Here is a 24,750-nt window from a genome sequence, read left to right as displayed (position 1 = left end):
AGTGGTTTCCAATAGATGAAATCTCAGTTCAGCTGAAGCTGGATGCCTTAGATGTTTCACCATGGTAGCAACTACTGGAAGATCAAGCTCCAAAAGATCAGGATGAGGACTCTCTCTGAACTGGACAAACAGGAGATCTTTTCCTGACACTCCTTACTGTGGGTCAGAGTATGCCTACACTGCTATTGAGGTGCGGCTGCAGCACAGGTAAAGCCTGAACTACCTTTAATCTAGTTGGTAAAGTAATGGCAGCACTGATGTTGTACCAGTACAGGCAGCAGCCTCAGCCATGCAAGCCCACCTTGTGTTTATTTACTTGGGCAGGTAGCCCAAGCAAGCTAGATGAAAGCCAGCTCTGGTATGCCTACAGGTACTACAATTACATCTCCCACCACCGTCTTAAGGAGATCCAAGTTATACAACTGGTACAGACGTATCACAGGAGAAGACTGAATTGGATTGAGTATCATAAAAGTAAAAGCAGATGCACAACATTCATTTAGGGCTATATTTACTCCTTCTCCTTTGATTTGCTTGCTGTTAAACCTGCTTCCTTCCTCTACATTTACGCACAATACTTCCTTAGGAAGCACTCACCTTTGCACACTCATGCTAAATAATGCATAGGTGCTATGTTACTGCAGGTAAGCTAGACTGTTAAATCCCTGTGTGCTTGTATACTTACCACTGAATCAGGTCCAGACTTCGTTCTTACCCCAGCCCTGTCAGACCTCCCTTTACATCCTTCCTGTAAACCATGGGCATGCACACAAAGACAAACATATACTGACTAAACACTAGCCATTAGCCAGATATCATGAAGTTTTAAATTCAGTTCCAAGCTTCTAAGCTAAAGGTTAGTCAACAGCGGGAAGCTGATGCTGCCACAACATCCAAAATTACACAAAGGTAAAGGAAAGCCAGGCTCCTAAGCTACAGAAGGTCACACTTGTAAAACCAAACTGAAACGTTACTGATTTGTGATAGACTGTCCACAAAAAACTATCCTTAATTGTCACAGTTTTGAAGGGGAAAGTATCAACTTTAAAAAATTTTTTTAGATTTAGCTCACTGTAAAAAAAAGTTTTTAAGATGAGTTGCATTCTATTAAAATGCTTCTCAATAAATTGCAAGTATTCCCTGCTTTCAACTTTTGGGTGATGATACAAACCATATTACACCGAGCTGTAACAGAACTACAGTTCATGCTTAACAATCAGGAATCCTACTATCTAGACAGGTTCTCCATATTATGCAGTATGATACATCATCTATGAATTCATATTTTCATGTTTCACACTGCACAGCCATCAGAACACTAGTTTTTCTAGCATGTTTTATTTACTGCATTACCCACACAGTAAGCATACCTTGACATCTACTTCATTTTCAATTAAATCTACATAAAATTACCAAAAAAGACTATTTTTTTTTCTTTAAACAGCTTCACTATCTATCAGGATTTTGTCCAAGATATTTCTTAGACTTGTTGACATTTCCCTTTAGTGAATTAATATTTGAGGATATCATCTTATTAGTATCATCTGATGAGAATATGGGGAAGCCTGTAATCAAGACACATCTTGGGGTTATGTTGAAATGAATCAGATGAGTAGTTAAGTTAGAAAAGATAGAGAACAGCCTATATGAGGTCCCAAGTCTACTTAAACCACTGTCCCTCCAATAGCAACAGCAGAATTTAGCAATTCTTTCTAAAGACTCCTGCCATAGACAATGTTATAAAGAACAAATCACGCTAACCCAACTGAACCTATTCTATTATTTTGGGCTACATATACCATGTTAAACTATGTGATTATATACTATTCTTGTTTGCCAAAAAAAAAAAAAAAAGAAAGAAAGAAAGAAAGAGTTTCAACCAGCTTTTTGACAGAAGCTCTTTGAACAGGAAGAAAAAAAAAAAGGTTTATCACTAGCAGCCATAATTAACCATTATTTCAAACTCTGTCGTCTCTAGGTGGTGTATTTTTAGTTTCTTAGTGGATTATCAAAAATTTATCTTGGTATTCTCACAAGTACTTCCCTTCAAAGACAGGCAAAAAGGAGAAAGGTGCACAAAAAGCAACCTTTTACCTGCATCAAGTGTTCTGTATTACAAATCTCTTCCTCTCTTTGCCTCTGATAGAGTTTTTTTTTTTTTTAATGTAATTATTAAGGGGGCGGGGGAGAAAACAACCCAACAAAACAAACCCACAAAATCTGATACAGTTTACACAGTATTTTTTTACCTTTTTTTAAAATCTTGATTATAATATTATTACTACTTGCTCATGCACAGGAATCAGCACTGCATGTAACACTATAGGACTTTCAGGATCTCCTCCTGTGAAACTGTAAAGTACAACAGTGTTTTTCAAAAATAGCTCCTAGAACTGAAAAAACCTCTCTTAAGAAACTATATCCACGGGTTTTTGCCCAATAATGCAAATCTCTAAACTAATAATAAAATCCAGACATTTTAGAGTTCAAAGCAATTACAGTGAAATTATTTTTGCAACCTATCAATATTAAGGAAAAAATTGATCTACATATATGAATTTTCAAACAAGCAAATGACAAACTCAGAGCCAGAAAAAAAAGTAGTTGAGACTACACTTTCACCTGTGGCTCACTGAACTCAGCTCTTCACCTAACCTGTGCTAACAAACCAATACCCAGTCAAAAAATTTTTATGAAGGGTTATGTTTGCACATATTTACTAATTGTAAGTCACTCGCATAACACAAACATTTCAAAGTCAGGAAATAAAAATGTAATTTTAAAACAACCAAACTATATTCAAGAGCAAAAGAACATTCAAAAATTCACCTCTTAGTGGACAATTATAACTGAATCATAAAGCAAGCAACCCTACTCTCTTATTCAGAAACACAGAAAGCTCCCCATCACACAACCCTGAGTTCATTGATTAAATACTGAAGATCAAACTTTCTAAATTCATTATAGCTGCTCAGCCTGGACACTACATGCAGCATTATTCCCCATCTGCCATCCACAGCAGATACCAGCTGTGCAGCCCCATTTCATTGTTTACAAGAACCTTTTAGAGAGTTGTGCCAGTGCCCCCATGGCCTCCGTGCTCTACTCTGTTCTGCTTGTTTTCAACAGCATATACAACAACAGTATTTCAGGTGTCTTTCACAACATGCAAGGAGATCTACGGTTTCTATTGTAGTAGCTACTGAACGGAAAGGATGGGTGGTTGTTTATAAAACCATAGTAACCATTCTGACTCTCCCACTAATAGTGAACCGGTAAGTGAGGATAAAGTTGCTGCTGGAAGCGCAACCCATTTCCAGATATGGTATTTGATTTTTTCTTTCACTCAATTACTTGGTTTTCATATATTTTATCACATACTAGATTTTCACCTTTAAAACTCTGAGGTCCTGCGGATGTGCATATGCTACAGGCGTCCCTCCCCAGCTCTGTGCTTCTCTGAAGCAATGATACTGCCCACGTCCCAGAGAGGTATCACGGCATTGAGCTGTTGTCCAGATTGCAGTCACATATGAGGACAAACATGGACTGAATCAGTTTTAACTTCTCTTGGGATGACAGTTCCCCAAAGAACAATAGTTAACCCTAGTTAAGATGAACCATGGGAACTGAGGAGTACATTTCTTGTAAAATACATCACACGCTTTTAAAAGCCACACAAAAGAAAAAATATTTTAGCTATACCAACTGCTTTAATTGTATTTTTTAAATTATTTTTACTAGCCCTCACTTCCCTTAAGACTGTCGTTAGATTCAGCAGTTCTGAGACCATGAGTATTCTCGTTTCGCTCCTCCTACACTGAATACCACTGAGTATACAGGCCAGTTTGACACTTCAGAAGTAAAAGATTAACAGCACTGACTGAAGCCAGTCAATGCACTATCTGCGAGCACTTACATTCATAGCTTTACAACTGTGCTTCACCCTCACCACTCCCATGTTAATTCAGTTAACTGATGCTTTCTCTGAGCAGAGAACAGCTCTCCAGTCCGGGAGAGAACTGGTTCTGTTAATGCATACAAGTGGGGACCAGGTGGAGATCAACTGTTCTTAAATAAAAGTGCCACTAAATCAAACTACCGCTTGAAAGGCTAATGCAATATTCTGCTGTACGAAACATTTAACTGTGTGCAATTCATTTTAGTAGAAGACAAGATTAGGTAGAATTATATGACCTTCAGTAGCTTATATCAAGAGCTGGAAAAGAGACACTTGGGAGAGAAAACTAAGAAGCAAGCCATGTTAAGGAGGGTTCATGCTGGGGAAAAAAAAAACAACAAAAAAAACCCAACCCACTCCCCAAAACCACAGAATCCATTAGTTGGAATCACCATTTTTCTGTTTATTTACCTTCTTATTAAGCCAGTGCCACAGCTTGTCAGTGGCAGGGGGAGATGGAAGAAAAGGGGAAAAAAAGACAAGAACACAGTGGAAAATTATTGAAAAATGCAGTAATAGAGAGGGGAAAAAAAGCAATGAGAGGCAGGCAGTCATCCACAGAATGAAAATGAAATTGTTCCAGACACAAAGGTAAACTGCAATAGGAAGAAAAGATCATAACAACTTCTAATGCAAGAACCTAGATTTTACTATTAACATGCACTTTTTGAAATAAAGAGGGATATAACAACTAAGAACAACTTTAATGCTATCAACAGAGCTATCAGCATAATCTGGCCAATTCCAGTTTAATTATACCGAGAGCTAACATTTCAGATTTCAGAGCAGGACTTGTAAAAGTACTCTGAGAAGGGCACTTTACTGAAACACCAAAATGTAACATGAGATACTTGTTTATTGCATTAATACTCCCATTCAGCCAGTTTCCTACGTATTTCAAAACACTCCTATTATGTCAACTACTGTTAAACAAATTTTATTTTTTAGTACCACATTCATATTACAACATTCACATTCAATGGCACAACATCAAATACATAATTTAATCTGATATACACAACAGCAAATTGTAGTTCAAATAAATGTATGGATTTCACATAATTTTATTGGTTGTGCAGAGGGCTCTGCACTTTTCAACAGTCAGTTTCTCCTTTTGTACTACAGTTATTTTTCCTTACTAATTCTCACCCATACTGTTCAAGTACACCCATTTTAGGGCCTAGTTTATGTAGAACTATAGTTTTAATTCTAGCCATCAGTAATCAACAGCATAATCACAATAGTGAAAAGTTTTAATGTTATTATTCACCTGTGTTAGAGGCTAAGATCAAGTAAGTGAAGTTTGTTTCTCCCTGAAAACAACATCATTGAATGCTCAATAAATCTAGTGTTTTCACCAGTTGCCAGAAATTATATTAGCTCCCAATGAAAACAAAATGTAAGAACATTTCAAATTTAAAAAATCTCAGAATGTTAATTAAGTTATATCAGAAGCAAGAAGCAGATTTACAAAGAAACATGAACATCAGGAAACATGAAAATAAAACATGTCACAAAGCACCCACTTTTGTTAGCTTTTACTACTCATGGAAAGAATCACAGTAATGGAAAGCAATGACAAAGCTTCAAAAACCTCATATTCACACTGTAGAATTTGTTTCTATTTTACTTCTTCACCTATGGAATAATTTATCAGTGAAAAAAATGTAAAGTTGTTTACTGATTCAACAACATACTTCTGCCTTTAACTTTACTTCTGCATATTAAAACCCACTATACATTAGGTTCAGTTTGGAAAAAATGTAGGTCTCATGGCTGTATTTCTCCACTTTGCAACTCCAATACAACAAAAACTAGAACTCTGTTGTTAGCCTGAGATTTTAACAGAATGTGAAAGGAAGTCTTTGGTATTTTTCTGTAATTTCAGCCTCCTGGAACTGGACAATAAATACAATAACTAGGAAATAACATTATATGTCAAAAATAACATTTTTTATTAATATCTGGGAGGCTCTACCTGCCTACTATCTTACTAATACTTATGTTTAAGTAGTTCTACAAATGTAATCAACCTACACTTAAAAACAGGCTACAGCTTAATTCTTATCTTCAGGTCATCCAAAATTAATAAGGCTACAGCCGCTTTTCCAGTATTTTATTGGAAAACTATTTAGATAACATCTTACATGTCTATGGAAGTATTTCCTAGAACAATATATGCACTGGTAGAGACTCTGCCCATTTTCTGTGCTTGCTTTAACTACATGCTAAACTTGGTACCAGAAGAACCAAACCTTGACTTTACCCAAAGTCCAAAAAATCTATTACAGTCTTCCATATAAAAAATTCTAGTATGCTATATCTAGAAAAAGCATATAATAACTACACGATTCACTGAAGTCTACCAGAAAGCATGCAGGTAAAATACTAGCACATTCTAATTAATAAGTCTAGTGCACTCAGTTGAGCAACTGCCTATGCTGCTGAACTCCCTCGCAAACTCTAATCAAAATAAATCTACAGCCACTATATTAGTATTCTTTTTAAAAAAGAAAATTATCAGTGAAGCAAATTATTAGTTCTTGACTGTTGATAAGAACATGCATGATATCGAATCTATTAAGTTTTAAGATGACTTGATGGATGACAACAGAAACCTCCCTACTCTTTCCTCCAGGAAGTCTCTCATATTTGAACTGCTGTGTCTGCTGGCTCCATGGGGCAAATACACATCCAGGGACTAAAGAATACAGTAAAGACATCCTATTTCCATAGTCCATATTTAAAGCAGGCCTGCAATACAGGTACAGCCTAACCTGCTGTTTATAAAGAAAATTAAAAGCAATGCCCTACTTTCTTTCCTCTTGATCTGAGCTTCTCTTCAGTTCAAATTTGTCTGCATTTCCAAGATAACCAGATGTTGATGAGCAGTGGGAAAGGAGAAGCGCAGTTCTTTTCTTACTGCTTTTATTTAAGAAACAGACATAATCAGTAAAGCTCAAAGATAATGCGTGCATGAGCAGTACTCTCCCATAATTTCTCACAATGGGTTATTCTCCAGACCATCTACACTAGCCTCCTAAACTTCATTTGGGAGAAAAAGACATGCCACTCTAAGATGTCTTCCTCGTCCTCACTACCTTTTACTCAAAACTGGAACTATTTCCTAATCGGGCATACCACTTTAGAAAGATCAAGTACTACCACTAGATATTTGTGTGAAAACAGACCTTGCCAATGGCTTGTTGTACTTAGCTAAGAGCCCCAATACCTCCTGATGCTGAAACTCAGCCTCTGATTAACTCAGTATACAAAAACCAAAACAAACAAAAAAAATCCCTAAGCAGCTTCAGCTCCCAGGAAAAGAAAGAACAAATAAAATATTAAAAAATTAAACATCTAATTGAAAAGGAAATGACCCTTCAATCTTGGTTTCTCACACACACACACATAAAAGGTAAGCTGTAACAATTTACTCTATGAATTTCTATTTTGTGTTTGCATATTTTTACTTCCTCTTCAACAGTGCCTACTGAAGACAAAATGTTTGGTAATTCAACTTTTCATTCCTCTCCTTTCCCTGTCCCCACAAAAATCACAATTGCCAATATCCTATGGCATTGCTTCCCAAATTCTCAAAGATGCATCCATGATCCTACAATGCACAGAATAAGCATATCCAGTAGAACTTAAAACATATGAAAGCATTATTTTGGTAAGCATTGGAAAACCACAAATAATTCCAGACACCCATGATAAAGCCAGGTGAACTGTAATTAAGAGTAGGCACAAACGCGGACAACAGAATCATGCAGAGTATCAAGTGTCCTTCTTACAATGGCTAGAAGAGCTTGAATTGCTTTAACACACACAGCACAGACTCAGAAGGAATATGGCTCCCACCTAAAAAATGCGGGGGGGAGAGGGGAGATGGAGAAATGAGTTCTGCCAACACTGTTCTTTTGCTTAGACAAGTACAACATGAATATAAACTGACCTTAAATACATTTAAGCTGAAGAGTGGGAAATTCTGCTGCACATTACGACAAAAGCCCTACTTTCTTTACGGAGAAAAGACTTAGTGGAATTAGGAAGGATACTGTATCATATAGTTATGCAATACAAGGATACTAAACTTGACAATTCATGAAATGCAATACATATGATGTTGTGTCTAGAGAATCTTCTTACTTACAAAACAAAATCTTTTAATAAAAAATTTTGTATAATGTACGCTTTTATCCTAACATGTTAATAATCAGGGGGCTGCTCAGCCCCCTGAACAGGAAGACAGGGACAGCGAGCAGGATAAACCCCCCATAATCCCAGAGGAAGCAGTTAATGACCTGCTACGCCACCTGGACACTCACAAGTCTATAGGACCGGATGGGATCCACCCGAGGGTACTGAGGGAGCTGGCGGAGGAGCTTGCCAAGCCACTCTCCATCATTTACCAGCAGTCCTGGTTAACAGGGGAGGTCCCGGACGACTGGAGGCTCGCCAGTGTGACGCCCATCTACAAGAAGGGCCGGAAGGAGGATCCGGGGAACTAAAGGCCGGTCAGCCTGACCTCGGTGCCGGGGAAGATCATGGAGTGGTTCATCCTGAGGGCGCTCACAAGCCATGTCCGGGACAACCAGGGGATCAGGCCCAGCCAGCACGGGTTCATGGAAGGCAGGTCCTGCTTGACCAACCTGATCTCCTTCTATGAGCAGGTGACCCGCCTAGTGGATGAGGGAAAGGCTGTGGATGTGGTCTGCCTGGACTTCAGTAAAGCCTTTGACACTGTCTCCCACGGCATTCTCCTAGAGAAGCTGGCGGCTCACGGCTTAGACAGGTGCACTCTTCGCTGGGTGAAAAACCGGCTGGACGGCCGAGCCCAGAGAGTTGTGGTGAACGGAGTTAAATCCAGTTGGCGGCCGGTCACGAGCGGCGTTCCCCAGGGCTCAGTTTTGGGGCCAGTCTTGTTCAGTATCTTTATCAACGATCTGGATGAGGGGATCGAGTGCTCCCTCAGTAAGTTTGCAGACGACACCAAGTTGGGCGGGAGTGTTGATCTGCTCGAGGGTAGGAAGGCTCTGCAGAGGGACCTGGACAGGCTGGATCGATGGGCTGAGGCCAGTTGTATGAGGTTCAACAAGGCCAAGTGCCGGGTCCTGCACTTCGGCCACAACAACCCCATGCAACGCTACAGGCTTGGGGAAGAGTGGCTGGAAAGCTGCCCGGAGGAAAAGGACCTGGGGGTGCTGGTTGACATGAGCCGGCTGAACATGAGCCGGCAGTGTGCCAAGAAGGCCAACGGCATCCTGGCCTGTATCAGAAATAGTGTGGCCAGCAGGAGTAGGGAGGTGATCGTGCCCCTGTACTCAGCACTGGTGAGGCCGCACCTCGAATACTGTGTTCACTTTTGGGCCCCTCACTACAAGAAGGACATTGAGGTGCTGGAGCGTGTCCAGAGAAGGGCAACGAAGCTGGTGAAGGGCCTGGAGCACAAGTCTTATGAGGAGCGGCTGAGGGAACTGGGGTCGTTTAGCCTGGAGAAGAGGAGGCTGAGGGGAGACCTCATCGTGCTCTACCACTCCCTGAAAGGAGGCTGTAGCGAGGTGGGTGTTGGTCTCTTCTGCCAAGTAACTGGCGATAGGACGACAGGAAATGGCCTCAAGTTGCGCCAAGGGCGGTTTACATTGGACATTAGGAGAAATTTCTTTGCTGAAAGAGTGGTCAAGCCTTGGAACAGGCTGCCCAGGGAAGGGGTTGAGTCTCCATCCCTGGAGGTATTTATAAGACGTGTAGATGAGGTGCTTAGGGACATGGTTTAGTGGGCATGGTGGCGTTGGGTTGACGGTTGGATTCGATCTTAGAGGTCTTTTCCAACCTTAATGATTCTATGATACCTTCCACCACCTTTGGAAACCCCCTCTGTCTTGTTCATACCTGTATTCTGAAAGACTTTTCCTTTTTCAAATTCTTCCTCAATGAACTCTGTGAAATCGTTACTTCCTACAGCCATTTTAATGCTTTTGTTGACCTTCTGACATCCATTTACCCATTAGATCTGGGCTTAAGCTCTTCCTTTTCCTGTAGGAATTCAGAGCTATAAACTGCAGATGGATCTGCTGAAGTATAGATGCCCTGACAAATGTACTTACAGGGTTCAGCTCTTCAGTTATGGAAACTCTGAGGTAACGGCCTTTTCTAAAGCAGAGAATACTTCAACAACACAGATACAGAAAGCATATTCTCACACACTGGCATAGCTATTACAAACAAAACAATCTATCAGGTTAAGTCAAAGCTTACAATTCTGAATGGAGGAGCCTTCATAAATTTTATGGAGCTTTCCAAATCTGCAATTTGCAATGCAAATATGGGCACATTTTGAATGAGGGAAAGGGAGGGGAGCACAGAAGCCTTATTCTATTGGGCATTTCCCAAATACCTTATCCCACATACTTCTCTTACAGAGGGAAGCCTCCCTTCTGTACATCATGCCACTGTGTTCAACAACTATACTTCCACACAGTATAAACAAACGTGTTCAAACTAGCTCAGGCCCTACTTACAGAATAAAATGGGTTGCTTTTTAAATTAAGTTTTCACAACACAAGTAGGAACGTCTCATCCTTCAGATTAAAGCTCATTAAATTTAACTTCAAAATCTTTGTAATCAGGTAAGGTGACTGAATCATGAGAAGTTTGCCTTACGCAGATAAGGAATCTTCTAAAGCTAACTCAACATTTAAAAAGTGACTTCTGTCAAGCTTTGCATGTAACCATTTAACAAAGTTTAAATGTGTACTTAAGTGTGAATAGTGACAGAGGAGACATGCTTTAAAATACACCATAAAACAGATACAGTTTTACACAAGAGACATGTCCATTAGTGACAGACGTTTACTTTAGAATTAAAGCATCTCGGCATACAGTGAACACAGAATAGAAGAAACGTTCAGGTTGCTTAAGGAAATAAGTAGAAATACCTTACTGTCAAGCTTTAGCATGACTCTTCCAAGCCCTCTGACGGGCCGTGGAGCAAGAGCTTCCTGACGTTCCTTCACAAAATTTTCAACAAGTTGCCACCAACTTTTGCAATGGTTTGCCATGAAGGTCAAAACTCCAAAATGAACCACGAGTTTTTTAAGTGCCCAAACTGTAACCAAAGAAGGAAATTAAGTATTAGAGATTTCAGAGGAGCACCACAAGACTACACATCTATTCCATTCTGAAAGACCTATGAAAAAAAAAGAAAAATATTCTTGAGTTTTATTTCCCATTAGAAACCACTTTCAGAATTTTCAAGTGGTTTTAGTACTAATCTCCTCACTTGCTTTACAGCTGTGCTTATCCACATGGAATTTAGATGGTAGCAGAAGAAAGATGCCAGTGTACTACCTGATTATGCAGCTAACAGACTTGAGCAAGGCCTGGGATAAGCAGGTGCCATTCCATGATTCCAGTACAGTGGATTTATCACGTCTTCACACATACACCACACCAGATGACTACACATAAAATACCACATTCAGAACTTAACAGTATGTTACACATAAAAGAAAATTTTCAGCTTCAATTCTTAAGTTTTAGGCCTTCTATACTGTTAAAGATGTATCTTTCCTTTAAGAACTGACAGCAGATCATGCATAATTTCACAGTAAAGAAGTGTTCATTTAAGCTTTCAACTGAAATACAACTACTGATTAATTTTGCTTTTAAACATCAAAAACATTATTTTGAGATCAGCTTTTTATCTTGGCTTGAAGACGATCACACAAAGCTTCAGAAAAATCCATACTGCTCCTCAAAACCAGACAACAGAAGAAATATTTACAACTTTTTTCCCCCAAAAAAGAAGCATTTTGCTAGCACAAACAGCTTTTCTCTAACACTCCTAACATATATCCACTGTAAAATACAGAGCTTCTCAACAACACTAGAAATGTCTAGCATTACAGTTACAGAAATAAAAGCTCATGTCCATTTACTTTCTGTGAAATAAAGCCCAGAGACTTTTGCATAAGGCTTATGGCTCCAATTCTCCAATGGCACTGCTTTCCCTCACTTACTGAGTATACGTGCAGAACTTGTGAATCAACACTATCAGGAATGTAAAAGCAAAAAAGCATGATACATATGAAAACTTTCATTGGAAGCTAATAGACCTTTAATAGTCACGAAATATTTGCAATATTCTTTTTTTGTTCAACAAAATGTTACACCACTCAAATTATCTATCTTCTCATCACTGAAAAGAAGCTGGTTGCCTGACCAACCTAGTGGCCTTCTATGATGGAGTGATTACATCAGTGAACATGGGAAGGGCTACACATGTCGTCTATCTGGACCTCTGTAAGGCTTTTGACACGGTCCCCCACAGCATCCTTCTCTCTAAACTGGAGAGAGATGGATTTGATGGGTGGACTATCCGGTGGATGAGGAATTGGTTGGATGGATGCATCCAGAGGGTAGTGGTCAACATCTCAATGTCCAGATGGAGATCGGTGATGAGTGGTGTCCCGCAGAGGTCCATATTGGGACCGGTACTGTTTAATATCTTCATCAATGACATAGACAGTGGGATCGAGTGCACCCTCAGGAAGTCTGCAGATGACACCAAGCTGACTGGTGTGGTTGACACGCCTGAAGGACAGGATGCCATCCAGAGGGACCTGGATGAGCTCGAGAAGTGGGCCCGTGTGAACCCCATGAGGTTCAACAAGGCCAAGTGCAAGGTCCTGCACCTGGGTCAGGGCAACCCCTGGTATCAATACAGGCTGGGGGAGGAAGGGATTGAGAGCAGCCCTGCCGAGAAGGACTTGGGAGTACTGGTGGAGGAAAAGCTGGACATGAGCCGGCAATGTGCACTCGCAGCCCAGAAGGCCAACTGTATCCTGGGCTGCATCAAAAGCAGCGTGGCCAGCAGGTCGAGGGAGGTGATTCTGCCCCTCTCTGCTCTGGTGAGAGCCCACCTGGCGTACTGCGTCCAGCTCTGGAGCCCTTAGCACAAGACAGACATGGACCTGTTGGAGCGGGTCCAGAGGAGGGCCACAAAAACGCTCAGGGGGATGGAACGCCTCTCCTATGAAGAAAGGCTGAGAGAGTTGGGGTTATTCAGCCTGGAGAAGAGAAGGTTTCAGGGAGACCTTCTTGCAGCCTTTCAGTACTTAAAGTGAGCTTATAAGAAAGATGGGGACAAACTTTTTAGCAGGGCCTGTTGCAACAGGACAAGAGGGGAATGGGTAACTAAACTAAAAGAGGGTAGATTTAGACTAGATATAAGGAAGACATTTTTTACAGTGAGGGTGGTGAAACACTGGCAGGGGTTGCCCAGAGAGGTGGTAGATGCCCCATCCCTGGAAACATTGGAGGTCAGGTTGGCCGGGGCTCTGAGCAACCTGATCTAGTTGAAGATGTCCCTGTCCATGGCAGGAGGGTTGGACTAGATGACCTTTAAAGGCCCCTTCCAACCAAAACTATTCTATCATTCTAAAAGTGAGTAATCTTACAAAGCCACTAGGAGATTTAACGTCAGAACAGAGGAGTTAATTAATTCACATTACAAACAAAGATTTGATTTACAACTGATTTTACTGAAGTATTAATGCAAACATACCAGTCACTAAAACATTATTACAAGATACATCAACTTAAAGGATCATAATTATTATATGTAGCTGTAACAGACCGGAAGGTCTCACAACCTAGTCCTAGTGCCATGAACTGCTGATATACAAACCTCTAAACAAAATTATGCTGCATCTTCAAATACTGGAAACTATGGTTCTAAAGGAAAACAAAGTGAAACTATTAGCAACAGAATCACATAATTCTCCTAATTTCTCCCTAATTTTTTTTAAACCAGAATTTAGTAACAGTAAACGTCACACGTAGATCAAAAATTACAGACGGTATTAAAAATTCTACTTATACAGTAAAATAACTTTCTGTGAAAATGTTAGCAGTAGTCCTCCAATTATATTGTATTTATAGCAACATTTGATGCTGAACTCCCCATCATTACATTCAAGTGACTTTTAATGAAGTTTTTTTTGTTATGAAAGACTATTCTCCAAACTAGATTCATTACCTACTGCCATACATCAACACCACAATAATTCCCTCATCCTCAAAAATTCACATCATGCTTCTACTTGGAGATTTGTAAAATGACATACATAGCCGAAAAGGTTAACTAATAGTTTACATTCTTGTTCATGGAGAGCTCATTCAACAATTTCCTGACATTTGGTTTACTTACCCTCTGGCACCACCACGTGGCATATATGGGATTTATGCTCTTGAAGAAATAGAACAATCTAATAATCCTTCTACTAAAGATCATGTGGCAAGGATATAAAAAAGGAGAAAATATAGTTCGAGTGCCAGCACCTAATTTACAGGCTGAAGTTTTGTATGATGAAATGCAACTCATGGTAAATACACACACTGCTGCTCAGCAAAACAGGGCAAGCTTGCATTTCACAAGGTGAATAACATACCTGAAATGGCATTCTAACCTTCTGCTATTATTTAAAAGTAAGTGTTTAAATAATATCTTTTAAAATAACTGAGTGTACACTCATTGCAAAGGTGATGTCAGGAGGTGCTACAGTCAATCACACAGCTGTAATTATATTAGGTTAAAAAGAGGCAAGAGAGAAAAAGCTAAATGAGGACTGTTACTATAAAAGTTATGAGCAAAAGATGAGAAAGGCTACATAATAAGAAATTCCAAACATCTCCAGGAAGCAGAAAATGACCTGAAGACAAAAATAAAATTAAAAAAAGGATGCAACAGAACAAGCAAGGAAGTAAATGAAAGATCTTTTTAAGAGACAATACCAGGATTCCCAGGCTTACATCACTGAACAAAATGCTACAAGTCTTCCACAACCTGGTTTATTGCTTACCTTTTGAATTCAAAAGTCATTTTTTCACCTTCTCATTTTATGGTATAATTATGGTATAATTTTTCCACCCTCTACATTAAGCAGAGGGTGGAATAACACCTTAAACAACATCTCATTCTACCGAAGTACAAATGCATTCAAGGAAAAATGTTAATGGTACGAAGATATTTCTAATAATCTAAATGCTACTTCACGTAAGTGCTGTCTACCAATATAAGGAACTTTGGTGAAATTAACACCTTCCTATTTAAGGTTTTGGGGGTTTTGCTGTGTTTTTGGTTTTGTTCGTTTTTTGTTTGTTTGTTTGTTTTTTACATACTAGAAGCATTCTCCTTAAGGTCTCAAAACTGCTTAAAGTTATTAGTCTCCTTAAACTTGAACAGTTGCAAGGAAACTTGCTTTATAAGCCTTCCTATTTTGCAATACTAAGTATTTTTAATACCACCTCTCTTAACAATCCATCATTTGCCTTCTGACACTTAATGTGATCCACTATTCTAAATTTGGCTCTGTTCATCATTACATTGTCTTTTCATAGTATTTTTGTGGTGATCTAGTTATATTCAGTTATGTGCCAAGAAAAAGCACTTAATGACCCAGTGTCACTGCTAAGGCAACAAGTCACAAATAGTCTCAAAATTAATTTCTATTTTGGCATGAGTTTATTGTTTGGGTAGCTATTTTAGACCTAATGACTGGCAGCAGCAGTATTCATCCATTTCAGTTATAGATGTGCACTTTAATCCAGATTTGTCTAGCTCAAGCTTAAAACTATTCATTGTTGTCTGCCTAACTTCAAAACTATTGCATCCATTTTTCCTCCCACCCAAGTAGGTATTTCTAAACGGTGGTTAAGTCACTCCTTCACTTTTCTCTTCAATAAATTAAGCCACGTAAGCTCTGCTTCTAGTAAGTCTAAAATTATTTTCTAATCCCTTTATCATTTTTATTATTTATTTATGAGCTACATCCAACCTGCTATCGCCATTTCCCATGATGCCCAGACACCAAAACTGGGCAGTTTCTTCTGTAGCAACTACACCGGAAGGAAACAAAGATCAACTCCCTCTCTCCTCTTACCCTGTATTCAGCTATTTATATGCCTAACCATCACATTACTCTTTAGCTGCTGCTACAGTACCACAGCCAAACGTGCAGCTGTTGCTTTCACCATGCCTCTCAGAGTTCACAGGCCCTCGAACCTGTAAGCGTGGCCTCACAGCCGTGATTTCCAGATGCACAGCCAGACGGTTTGTCAAGGCTTTGTGTATTGGGTGTAAATCGCAAGGCTTTGGTAGCAGGTGGCCGCTGGGGCGGCCTCCATGGGGAGAGACCAGGGGCTGCCTTGTGCCAGACACAGTCAGTTCCAGGTGGCTCCACGACGGACCCACCACAGGCCAAAGCTGAGCCCATCAGGCACGGGTGTGGAGCCCTCTGTGAAAATATATTTAAGAAAGGGCACTAGAGAGGGAGAAGAGGAGGGAACACAGAGAGAACAAGTGAATAGAGAGGAAGAAGGAACAGAGGGATGAACAGAGGGAATAAAAAGGCCAGGGGAGTAGAAGTGCTCCATGGGGGAGCAGGCACACCACTCGGAGGGACCGTGGCCTATGGAGGACCCATGCTGGAGCAGGTACACCTCTTGAAGGGACTGTGGCCTAGGGATGAGGAGACGCCTGAGCTGGTACCTCCCCAAAGGGACTGCAGCTCATGGATGAGCCCACACTGGAACTCAGCAAAAGAGTGGTTGGCTCTGTGGGTACTTGGCCACTAGCTGGGGCCAACCCACCACACTTGGTAAAAGGGAAAGTAGCTACCTTTAAGTGATAAATACGTTAAAAAAATGCTGAAAATTAGCATTTTAACTGAAGTTTAGAGAAAATCCAAGCAAATTAGGAAACTCACTTTGTTTACAGTAGGGGGATGGGAGGAAATGCCTTCAGATTCATAGTAGTTCATGCATATTTCCAGAGTTTCCATCTTCCCTATTCACCTCCCAAAAGACTATTGGAAAAAGTGGCATTCAGTTTTAAAATAACCTCTTTAGATAGCTATCATATCTACTCCATTCTTGCTTGATATATAAGAGAACAGATGCATGTAGATGTGAAGCAACAAAGCTAATTAACCTCAGAGCTAGAATTAGAATAAAATTTAACTTGTGACTTGTCCACAGAGCGTAGCAACCCATTTTTAATGGAAATTAAAAGTTAGCATGAGCTGTACTTCACTACTGAATAACAGCTGAATTATTCTTTATCTATAGGTGCAAAAACATGAAAGACATGACATCAAGAGGAAGAAAAACAAAGTACTCTAAACCAGAAGTATTCTTACAATGTAAAGTACGGCACTAAATTATTCCAGGCAACTACAATTGTAAAATTGCTTTGTCTGTTGACCGAGTCGTCCACTACATGGTAACAGTGCACATCAATCTCCCTATTTGAAGCTACTATTTATCTTAACAAAAAGTCTTGAAAAAGTTTTAAATTAAAACTCATACAAGCCTACAAGCCTTTCCTTCTACTTTAACACAAAGCCTAAGGCTATTCAAAGTCATCATTTAACACACATTCTAATAATTGGATTATTACCTGCAAAAGGCACTGGCAATAGCTGCACAATCCAGAAATTCAACCAGATCTGGACAATGACAAAGGCCCACACAAGTGTAACAAAGTATATATCACTAGTTTTCTTTTTTCTAAGAAAAGATCCAATCTCAGGTCTTTGTTTGCTCCCAGAAGAGGATGAAGAGGAGGAGAAAGATGATGAAGCATGTGGAGGCTGATCACCTTCTGTTGCTCCTAAAACAAACAAATGCAGAGAAGTGGGAATTATCACATTAACGTTCACCACAGAACAGAATATGCTCCCTAGTCCCAAATTAACCTTTTTTTGTTTGGGGTTTTTTTTTATTTTGGTTTTTTTTGGGGTTTTTTTGGGGTTTGGGTTTTGTGGTTGGTTTTTTTTTTTGTAATTTCTCTAAAGACAGAGACAGCCTTGGCACTGATCTGAATTTTGAACAGCTAGAACAGTGTAAGCTCTCTCACATCATGCAACACCATGCCAAGCAGTGCTGGGAGGAGGAGAGAAGAAAAGATGCTACAGCCTCTAGTAGGCCTCCTGTCACTGCAGGTGAATTACAAGCCAAATACATTTTATCAAAGAACTGTAAAACCCTGAAAAACACAGAGTGTAATTCACTTCTAAAAGAAATGTAAAGTCTTAAAAAAAAAAAAAAACTTTCTCTTTACTTCAAGTACTCAAAAAGAAATCTTAGATTTGTCATTTAAACAAACAAACAAAAAAATCAGCATACCTTGAAGAGAAAGCTTGTCTCTTACAAATTTCTTACTACACTTCTTCTTTTCCTGAACGCTCACATTACAAACATAGCACTCACACTGTGATCCTAAATTACTTGCTTGTGTAACATATTTTAGTAACAACAGCAAGCATAAATTAGTGGGTAACGTTGTCATTCTCTCATTCGTAAGTTAGTAAACATGAAATTCAATTCAAAAGTGTGAACTGATGTGTTAAAGGCACTTAGAAATAAACAGTAAATAGTCATTTCAGTCAAAAATATTATGTCCAAATTAAAATTCTTATATAGAGAACATAGTAATTTATTTACTTATTTAACTTTATAGTTGGTAATTCTGTCTAGTATGGGTGACACCAAATCCATCTTCAGTCACTGCATGTAGACTCTCTCCCTGAGAACACCAGCATTAACTTTTACTGAGGTCCCATGCTGGTGGCAAAATGCACACACTTCCCACACACAATTACTTGAGAAAAATTTGCAGCCATGGTGGAAGAATGCACACACAAGAAAACCTGAAAAGTTACTTTATGCTGAAGAATAAAAGGCAATTTGTTGTGTTGGTACATACCACAGCAGGTAAGCAATGAACACAACACTTTCACTGGACTTGTGTCACATCAACACCAACCACTTTCCTCTCACGAAGAAAAACTTCTGTAAAAACTGTATACAATATACTACATGCATATCAGTCAAACAACTCATGTTCCACACATGCGATTTTAGCTGCAATGTGTCACTAAAGCCATTCCTAGCCTAAAGTGTGACAGCTAGAATGTACAAAAAGACAAGACAGATTTGTCATACGTGTATAGCAGTGGTAAGCGACAAATTCTGCAGCCTCACACACTGGATGAACTCTCTTCTTCTGTTGTAGAAATCTGCACTGGTGTTCTACAAGTAAGGGGAACTATTTTTAGAGCTTATAAGCACTTCCCCACCACACCAATACAATAAGGTTGATCTACTGATTCTGACAGAACTGACAGAAACATCAGTTGGTTGCTGGTAACATATTTGGTGGAACTTCAGAATATTCCCAAAGGAATTACAGCACGCAACCTGAAAGAACGAACTCTGCAAGCGGCTGAACGCAGCAGACGCTTCAGGTAGAGTGCTTCTTGGCAAATCAGTTCATGTCTCAAAGGGATGAAGGCCAGCTCTATCATATCCAAACTACACTTTGGAGAAAAAGACAGGAGTTAATTTTTCATAAGGGGAGAGACGGTTACCTGTAAACAGAAGCTTTCCTAAAAAGACAAAATCCATTCCCCTGGATTTCTCAGTCTATTTTTAACGAAGTAGAAGAGTACTAATAGAAGCAAATGGATCCAGCTCACGATGCACTAAAGGAACACAAATTTCAAAGCAGTATATCCATAATTGAGAATTCTCCCTTATCAATTCAACTTACTCAACACTTTTCTTTTTACTTTTTGGCTCCAAAATTAATGTAATAAACATAAGTAGTACCATGACAACAAGCAGAAACTCAAATATTTTTCAAAGGGAAGGAAGCCAAAATAGAAAAAACAAAGGAATTTAATATGCTGAAGTCTATGCCTCAAGATTAAAGTTATCCGACACTTTTTGCCCCAAAAGCCCTTAGTAGAGTCACTTTTATGAAAGAAAAAAGAATATTCCTTCTTTTGGTAGTGAAAAATTTGATCAACATATTCTTGCAATGAAGAAAACCTTAAGAGTAATGTTAGGAGTAGTACCAATTAAACTGCCTCATTCTCTTACGGTTTCCCTATTAACTTGAGCAGACTGTACACAGAATGCAAAACACAGATAGGAAAGAGCTGACAGGGAAAAAAAAAGAATTAAAAAAAAAAAAAAAAGAAAAAGACGAAAAACTCCTAGGGGATGCCAAGACAAGAAAGCTTTTTCAGAATGCAGTTCCACAGCACTTTAAGCCAAACTAAATTGGTACTGCCAATGACCCAGTATTCTCCCCATGACAAACACACAGACTCCTTAGCATCAGAACTGCCATTCAGATGACTGTATCGTAAGTCAGTTCACAAAGTTGATCCACCAAACTTTGCAAATGAAAAAAGTCACATTTTGTTGGCAAGACATGCTCTGCAAATCAAGGCATGAGTGCCTTGTCAACACAAATAGGAAAAAAAGGACTATCAGAATACTGATTTAGAGTAACTTCAAGTTCTGTAAAACCCCATTTAGTGTGCCTCATGGTATTTTTAGAGATGAAACCTGAAAAACACCTTTCTATCTTCCAACTAATGAAAGTATGACAGTCTTTCCCAAACGGCTAACATAATACCCAGTAAAGAACTCTAGCAAAATCAGAATGTATGGTACTTATTTGAATATAATAAAAACAACAAAAAAGTCAATTTTCCAGGCTGTCTTAAGACATGTTCTCTTCTTTACACAATATCTTCTCTGTCAAGTCAACTTCTTGCTGGCATAGCATTTTGAATTATTCTCCTCCTCTTCTGTAAGTAAAAGTAAAAGGAACAGCAGCACAAACAGGAAGGCAAGTGTCTGTATCTCTATGGAGCCGGGCACCAGAATAAAATCTTCAGAGTTAGATGAAACAGTGATTTCATTATTATTAATGAAAAAGTCTTTCAGAACACCAGGATGAAGGTACCCCTTCATGAATAATCACATCTTTCTGTCATTTCAAGAGAAAAAGATTTTTTTTTTTTTTTCAAAAAACAAAGCTGGGGAAGAAAGGGTAAGAGGCATGACTACATTTAAGGATTTCAGTATCTATCATATTCAAAACCAACAAGACAACAGAATTTTGCCTACAAGGCAGCTAACAAAATACTGCAGCGGTATCTGCTTCTTAAGTTGCAGACTTCTCATTTGCTGTATACTCTGGAAATTCCTGGGACACCAGGAAGGACAAGCTAGACCACCTTCCCTGGTACCATTAAATTCCTCACCCCCAACACTATTACCAGTATTCAACAACAAAATAACAAAAAAGATGAGTGTTCAGAAAAACCTATAAAATCAATACAACTTATTTCCTCTCCTGTTTTTTTCATGAACAAATTGAAGCATAAGGAGAACAGTAAAAACATGAAGCATTGATTGTTCTGTAATTGCTTTAATACAGTAAAAGCATTGTTATTGCTATTGACAATTAATCAACCTTGACAACCACTGACATATTTAGAATAGATATAAGGAAGATCTCCTCCTGAAGCCTGCTATCCACCTGGCTGAAGATATGAAAACTTCTGAAATCTTAAACTTCTCATAAAATAGATGTGTGTTACATTACAAGTTTCAAAGCAAGATAACAAAACTCAAAAATCACTGCAGAGGAAAACCAAGAGAGCTGCAGTTTCTTAACCCTGCAGGTAAACCTTTTGCTGTACAAGAATAATGTTTCATCACCATTCACACAGATCCAAACCAAAGATGACCAAAAGGACACTTAGCATGTATCACAGAATAGAATGCTAATTCCCAACAGATTGCTGGAAAATTATTTGAACTATTTTTAGGAGTAAACAGGAAACTCCATATTTGTTCTTCTCCTGTTGTGAAGGAAAACAACAGAATTCACAAGACAAAAAACCATCTGGTTAACTGTCTCAAGAAAATAAGTTAAAAAACATTCACTATAAAAGACACCTTTGTAAAACCGCTGTAGTTTTCTTTTAGCCAAGAGAGGTTACAACTTGAAAGCAGGAAAAAAACTGTCTTGAAGAAGAGAAAAAAATTAAAACTTGTGTGTATGTTAAAAAAAAAAAAACCACAAGCAACAAACAAGAACACAACCACTTAAATAGCACATTTGTGGGAGACTGTTGCTTGACCAGATGTTCAAAATCCAGCTAAAAAATATAACCTAATTTCCAAAATTAAAGATTAGAGACAGCAATATAAGAGACGTCACCATGATGCTCCATTCTGAAATTTCAGGACGTATGTCCATAGGGTTCTGTATTTATTTTGATGACAGTCATATAAAATGTAGAAACAAAGATAAGAAAAGAGTAAGTTGTCTAAAGCTGGCCTTTTAAAATGAAGCATGTTTTCAAATACAGCTTACACTGACATATTTAAAATTAGGAAGTGTGTTTACATTTCACCGAAAATTTCTGAAGAGCTTGTTCTACACCATTTCACCTGGTGGCTGAAGTAACTTCTTAGTTTCACGAATGGTGGCGTTCAGACAGAAGTTTTTGATGCCACATGCTCAAAGCATTCTCTCCTGCACAATCACTGTGTTTCCTCCTCCGGAGTGCGATTTACACATTACAGACAATATTAAAAATATACTGTCTTGAAGCAGGCGACTCTTAGACACAGCCAATTCCAAAATGAAGTTTTGGAAGTCCACATTCTGTCAAGTTGAATGACCTGTTTTGTCTACTTGCGGGAAATGGATGAAACCTTTCCGTTTCCAGAGATCTCCATAATAGCTTATTTTTCTAGTATCGCATTCCGCCAAAGGCCTACCCGGAAAAATGATGGTAAAGTTCAAAACCAGTGATAGATAGCTAAACACCTTCTTTGCAACTTTTTCAAGCCATTTCTTATAGACTTCTAGTTGTGTTATTGCAAGTGAAAGTATCATGACTTAAGCTACAATGTCAAGTAAACTCACTATTGGAAAGACTTTGAGCATGCCATAGTTAAACAGAGAACAAAGGTTTTTTTGTCACTGTGTTGTATACAAAAATTATTCTAGTCTGTCTGTACTTGGATCAGAAATCCAGTTATATCTCATAACTGCCAACAAATCAAAAGAAGGCTAAGGAAAATAAAAAAATTAATAATAAAGAATAGGAAAAAACCCACAACCTCATTCTAGCGGGGAAAAAAAAATAATCTTCTAGTTAGCCTTCTAAAGTACAGACAGCCATGTAAACTATCATTTGAAAGACAGCTTTTATATTATTGTCTTCTTAACATTTTTAAAAACAGATAAACCTGTTTCACAAGGTAAGTATAAATGTGCTATTTTGGACAGGATGAAGAGGATAGGAACTATTTTGAAATTTGTTCTTAATTCCCTCCAATTTCATGCCTTTAGAGCAAATTCAAATGTTTTCTTACAGCGTATTCAGTCACCTGAGGGTTGTGAGGAATGTTCATTATTAGACTCATCTTCTGTCATTGAAATTGCCATGGCAATTGTCGAAGCAGCAATGGAAATCATCTGCCCAGGAAGCTCTGCCCCTGTAAAATATATATATGTGTATGTAAATAAAAAAAAAGCTTAAGCCTTAAAACATTTTATTTGTTGCTTGATATCCACTGAAGCTGTCAAGCAACAGTATGGATAGACACTGTTAATTTTTAATATGTATTATATATAGTCAATGTGATCAAACAGGAGTAAGTGCTATTAATTTTAGTTTTACACTACACCTGGAGCCAAAACACAAAACCAGTTATTTGCTTAGCACTTTCCTTGCTAACAAACTGTTACCGACCAAGTCATTCGCAGTTGCTGGCAGTCTGATTAATCTAAAAATCTCTATACCAGATAATTAATTTTACTAACCAAGATTATGACCACTTTCAAGAAAACTAAAACAACAAGAGAGGAAAAGAGTTTCCTAAAATAATCATACAGCTAGTACTAGAAAGGAACACCTGACATTTGCTTTTATGCAAAATTGACTCACAACAGGCAAAACCTATGTTTCTCAAAGTCTAAATACAAACCATAGTTTTAAGAAACTGGTATTTTAAGAATTAATAACTGGATGTAAGAAATTTGCTGGATGGAGTTGTCTCAGTTTCTCTCATACTAAATATTATAGGAGCTAGTAAACCCATATTGCTCATTTCTTTCAAAATTAGCCTCTGATTTCAAATTTCCTGGGCTTTCTTTATGCTTAGATAAAGGAAACTACATATAGGATTCTGTAAACTTAAGCAATTGGGCTTGATAATGGGAGTCACTACTTTGCTATGGAAAACAAACATCAGTCCATTGCAAAGATTTTCTGTAAAGAATCAAAGATTCACTTCAGCATGCGTGAACCACTTTGAAACAAACATACTAAATATCTTATGGTAAATTCTTGCAATCCGTATGATACTGAATTTACAGTAATACGGTCCAGATTCTTTCACTTGACTTTACAGAACTTTTGCCTCCAACAATAAAAGAAATAGTGTCTCGTTTCTTACCAGAAGACTTCTTTCCATTCTGCTGTTCATGCAACATGCCTACAGTCATCAGAACAACTATAACCAGAAATACAGGAATTTTCCAGGAACCTGCCACAGAAGCTGAAAGAGAGAAGGTTTTTTTAATAAAAAAAATTACGCCATTAATAAACTCTACATTTAGCAAAACCAAGAAAGGTACCACATCAACCAAGAACAACCTGGGCAGAAACTAAAAGTGTCATAAAACAAACAAGTTTTCTACATTCACGGAAAGGAAGAATAGAAAAAACAGGTGAACAAGTTTCTCAATGAATAAACCAAGTTGTTACCATTCCAAACTTCAGTGACTTTAAACTATGCTAATATACTTCAGAGAACAATTTTTAAAACAACATGCAAAATTACATGAAAATACTCGCAAAATGGAACATTTTAGGTATCAGAGGCAAATCAAGCTCTCC

The 24,750-nt window shown here is 38.5% G+C and overlaps 1 protein-coding gene across 1 annotated transcript in view; it reads right to left on the bottom strand.

Moving 5' to 3' along the window:
- TMEM245 (transmembrane protein 245) overlaps positions 1–24,750 on the bottom strand; it is a 139,945-nt gene that overhangs the window by 97,392 nt on the left and 17,803 nt on the right. Inside the window, exons 3-6 of the mRNA XM_075142350.1 lie at positions 24,308–24,409; positions 23,237–23,344; positions 17,427–17,639; positions 10,903–11,072 (exon numbers count right to left, since the gene is read on the bottom strand). Of these exons, the coding sequence (XP_074998451.1) occupies positions 10,903–11,072; positions 17,427–17,639; positions 23,237–23,344; positions 24,308–24,409 (593 nt within the window). The remainder of the gene's footprint in view (positions 1–10,902; positions 11,073–17,426; positions 17,640–23,236; positions 23,345–24,307; positions 24,410–24,750) is intronic.

The sequence above is a fragment of the Calonectris borealis genome, chromosome 2, assembly GCF_964195595.1.
Source record: "Calonectris borealis chromosome 2, bCalBor7.hap1.2, whole genome shotgun sequence".
In the NCBI taxonomy this organism is placed as follows: Eukaryota; Metazoa; Chordata; class Aves; order Procellariiformes; family Procellariidae; genus Calonectris; species Calonectris borealis.
Note: the sequence above shows the minus strand (reverse complement) of the source record. Positions and strands in the feature narration are given on the sequence as shown.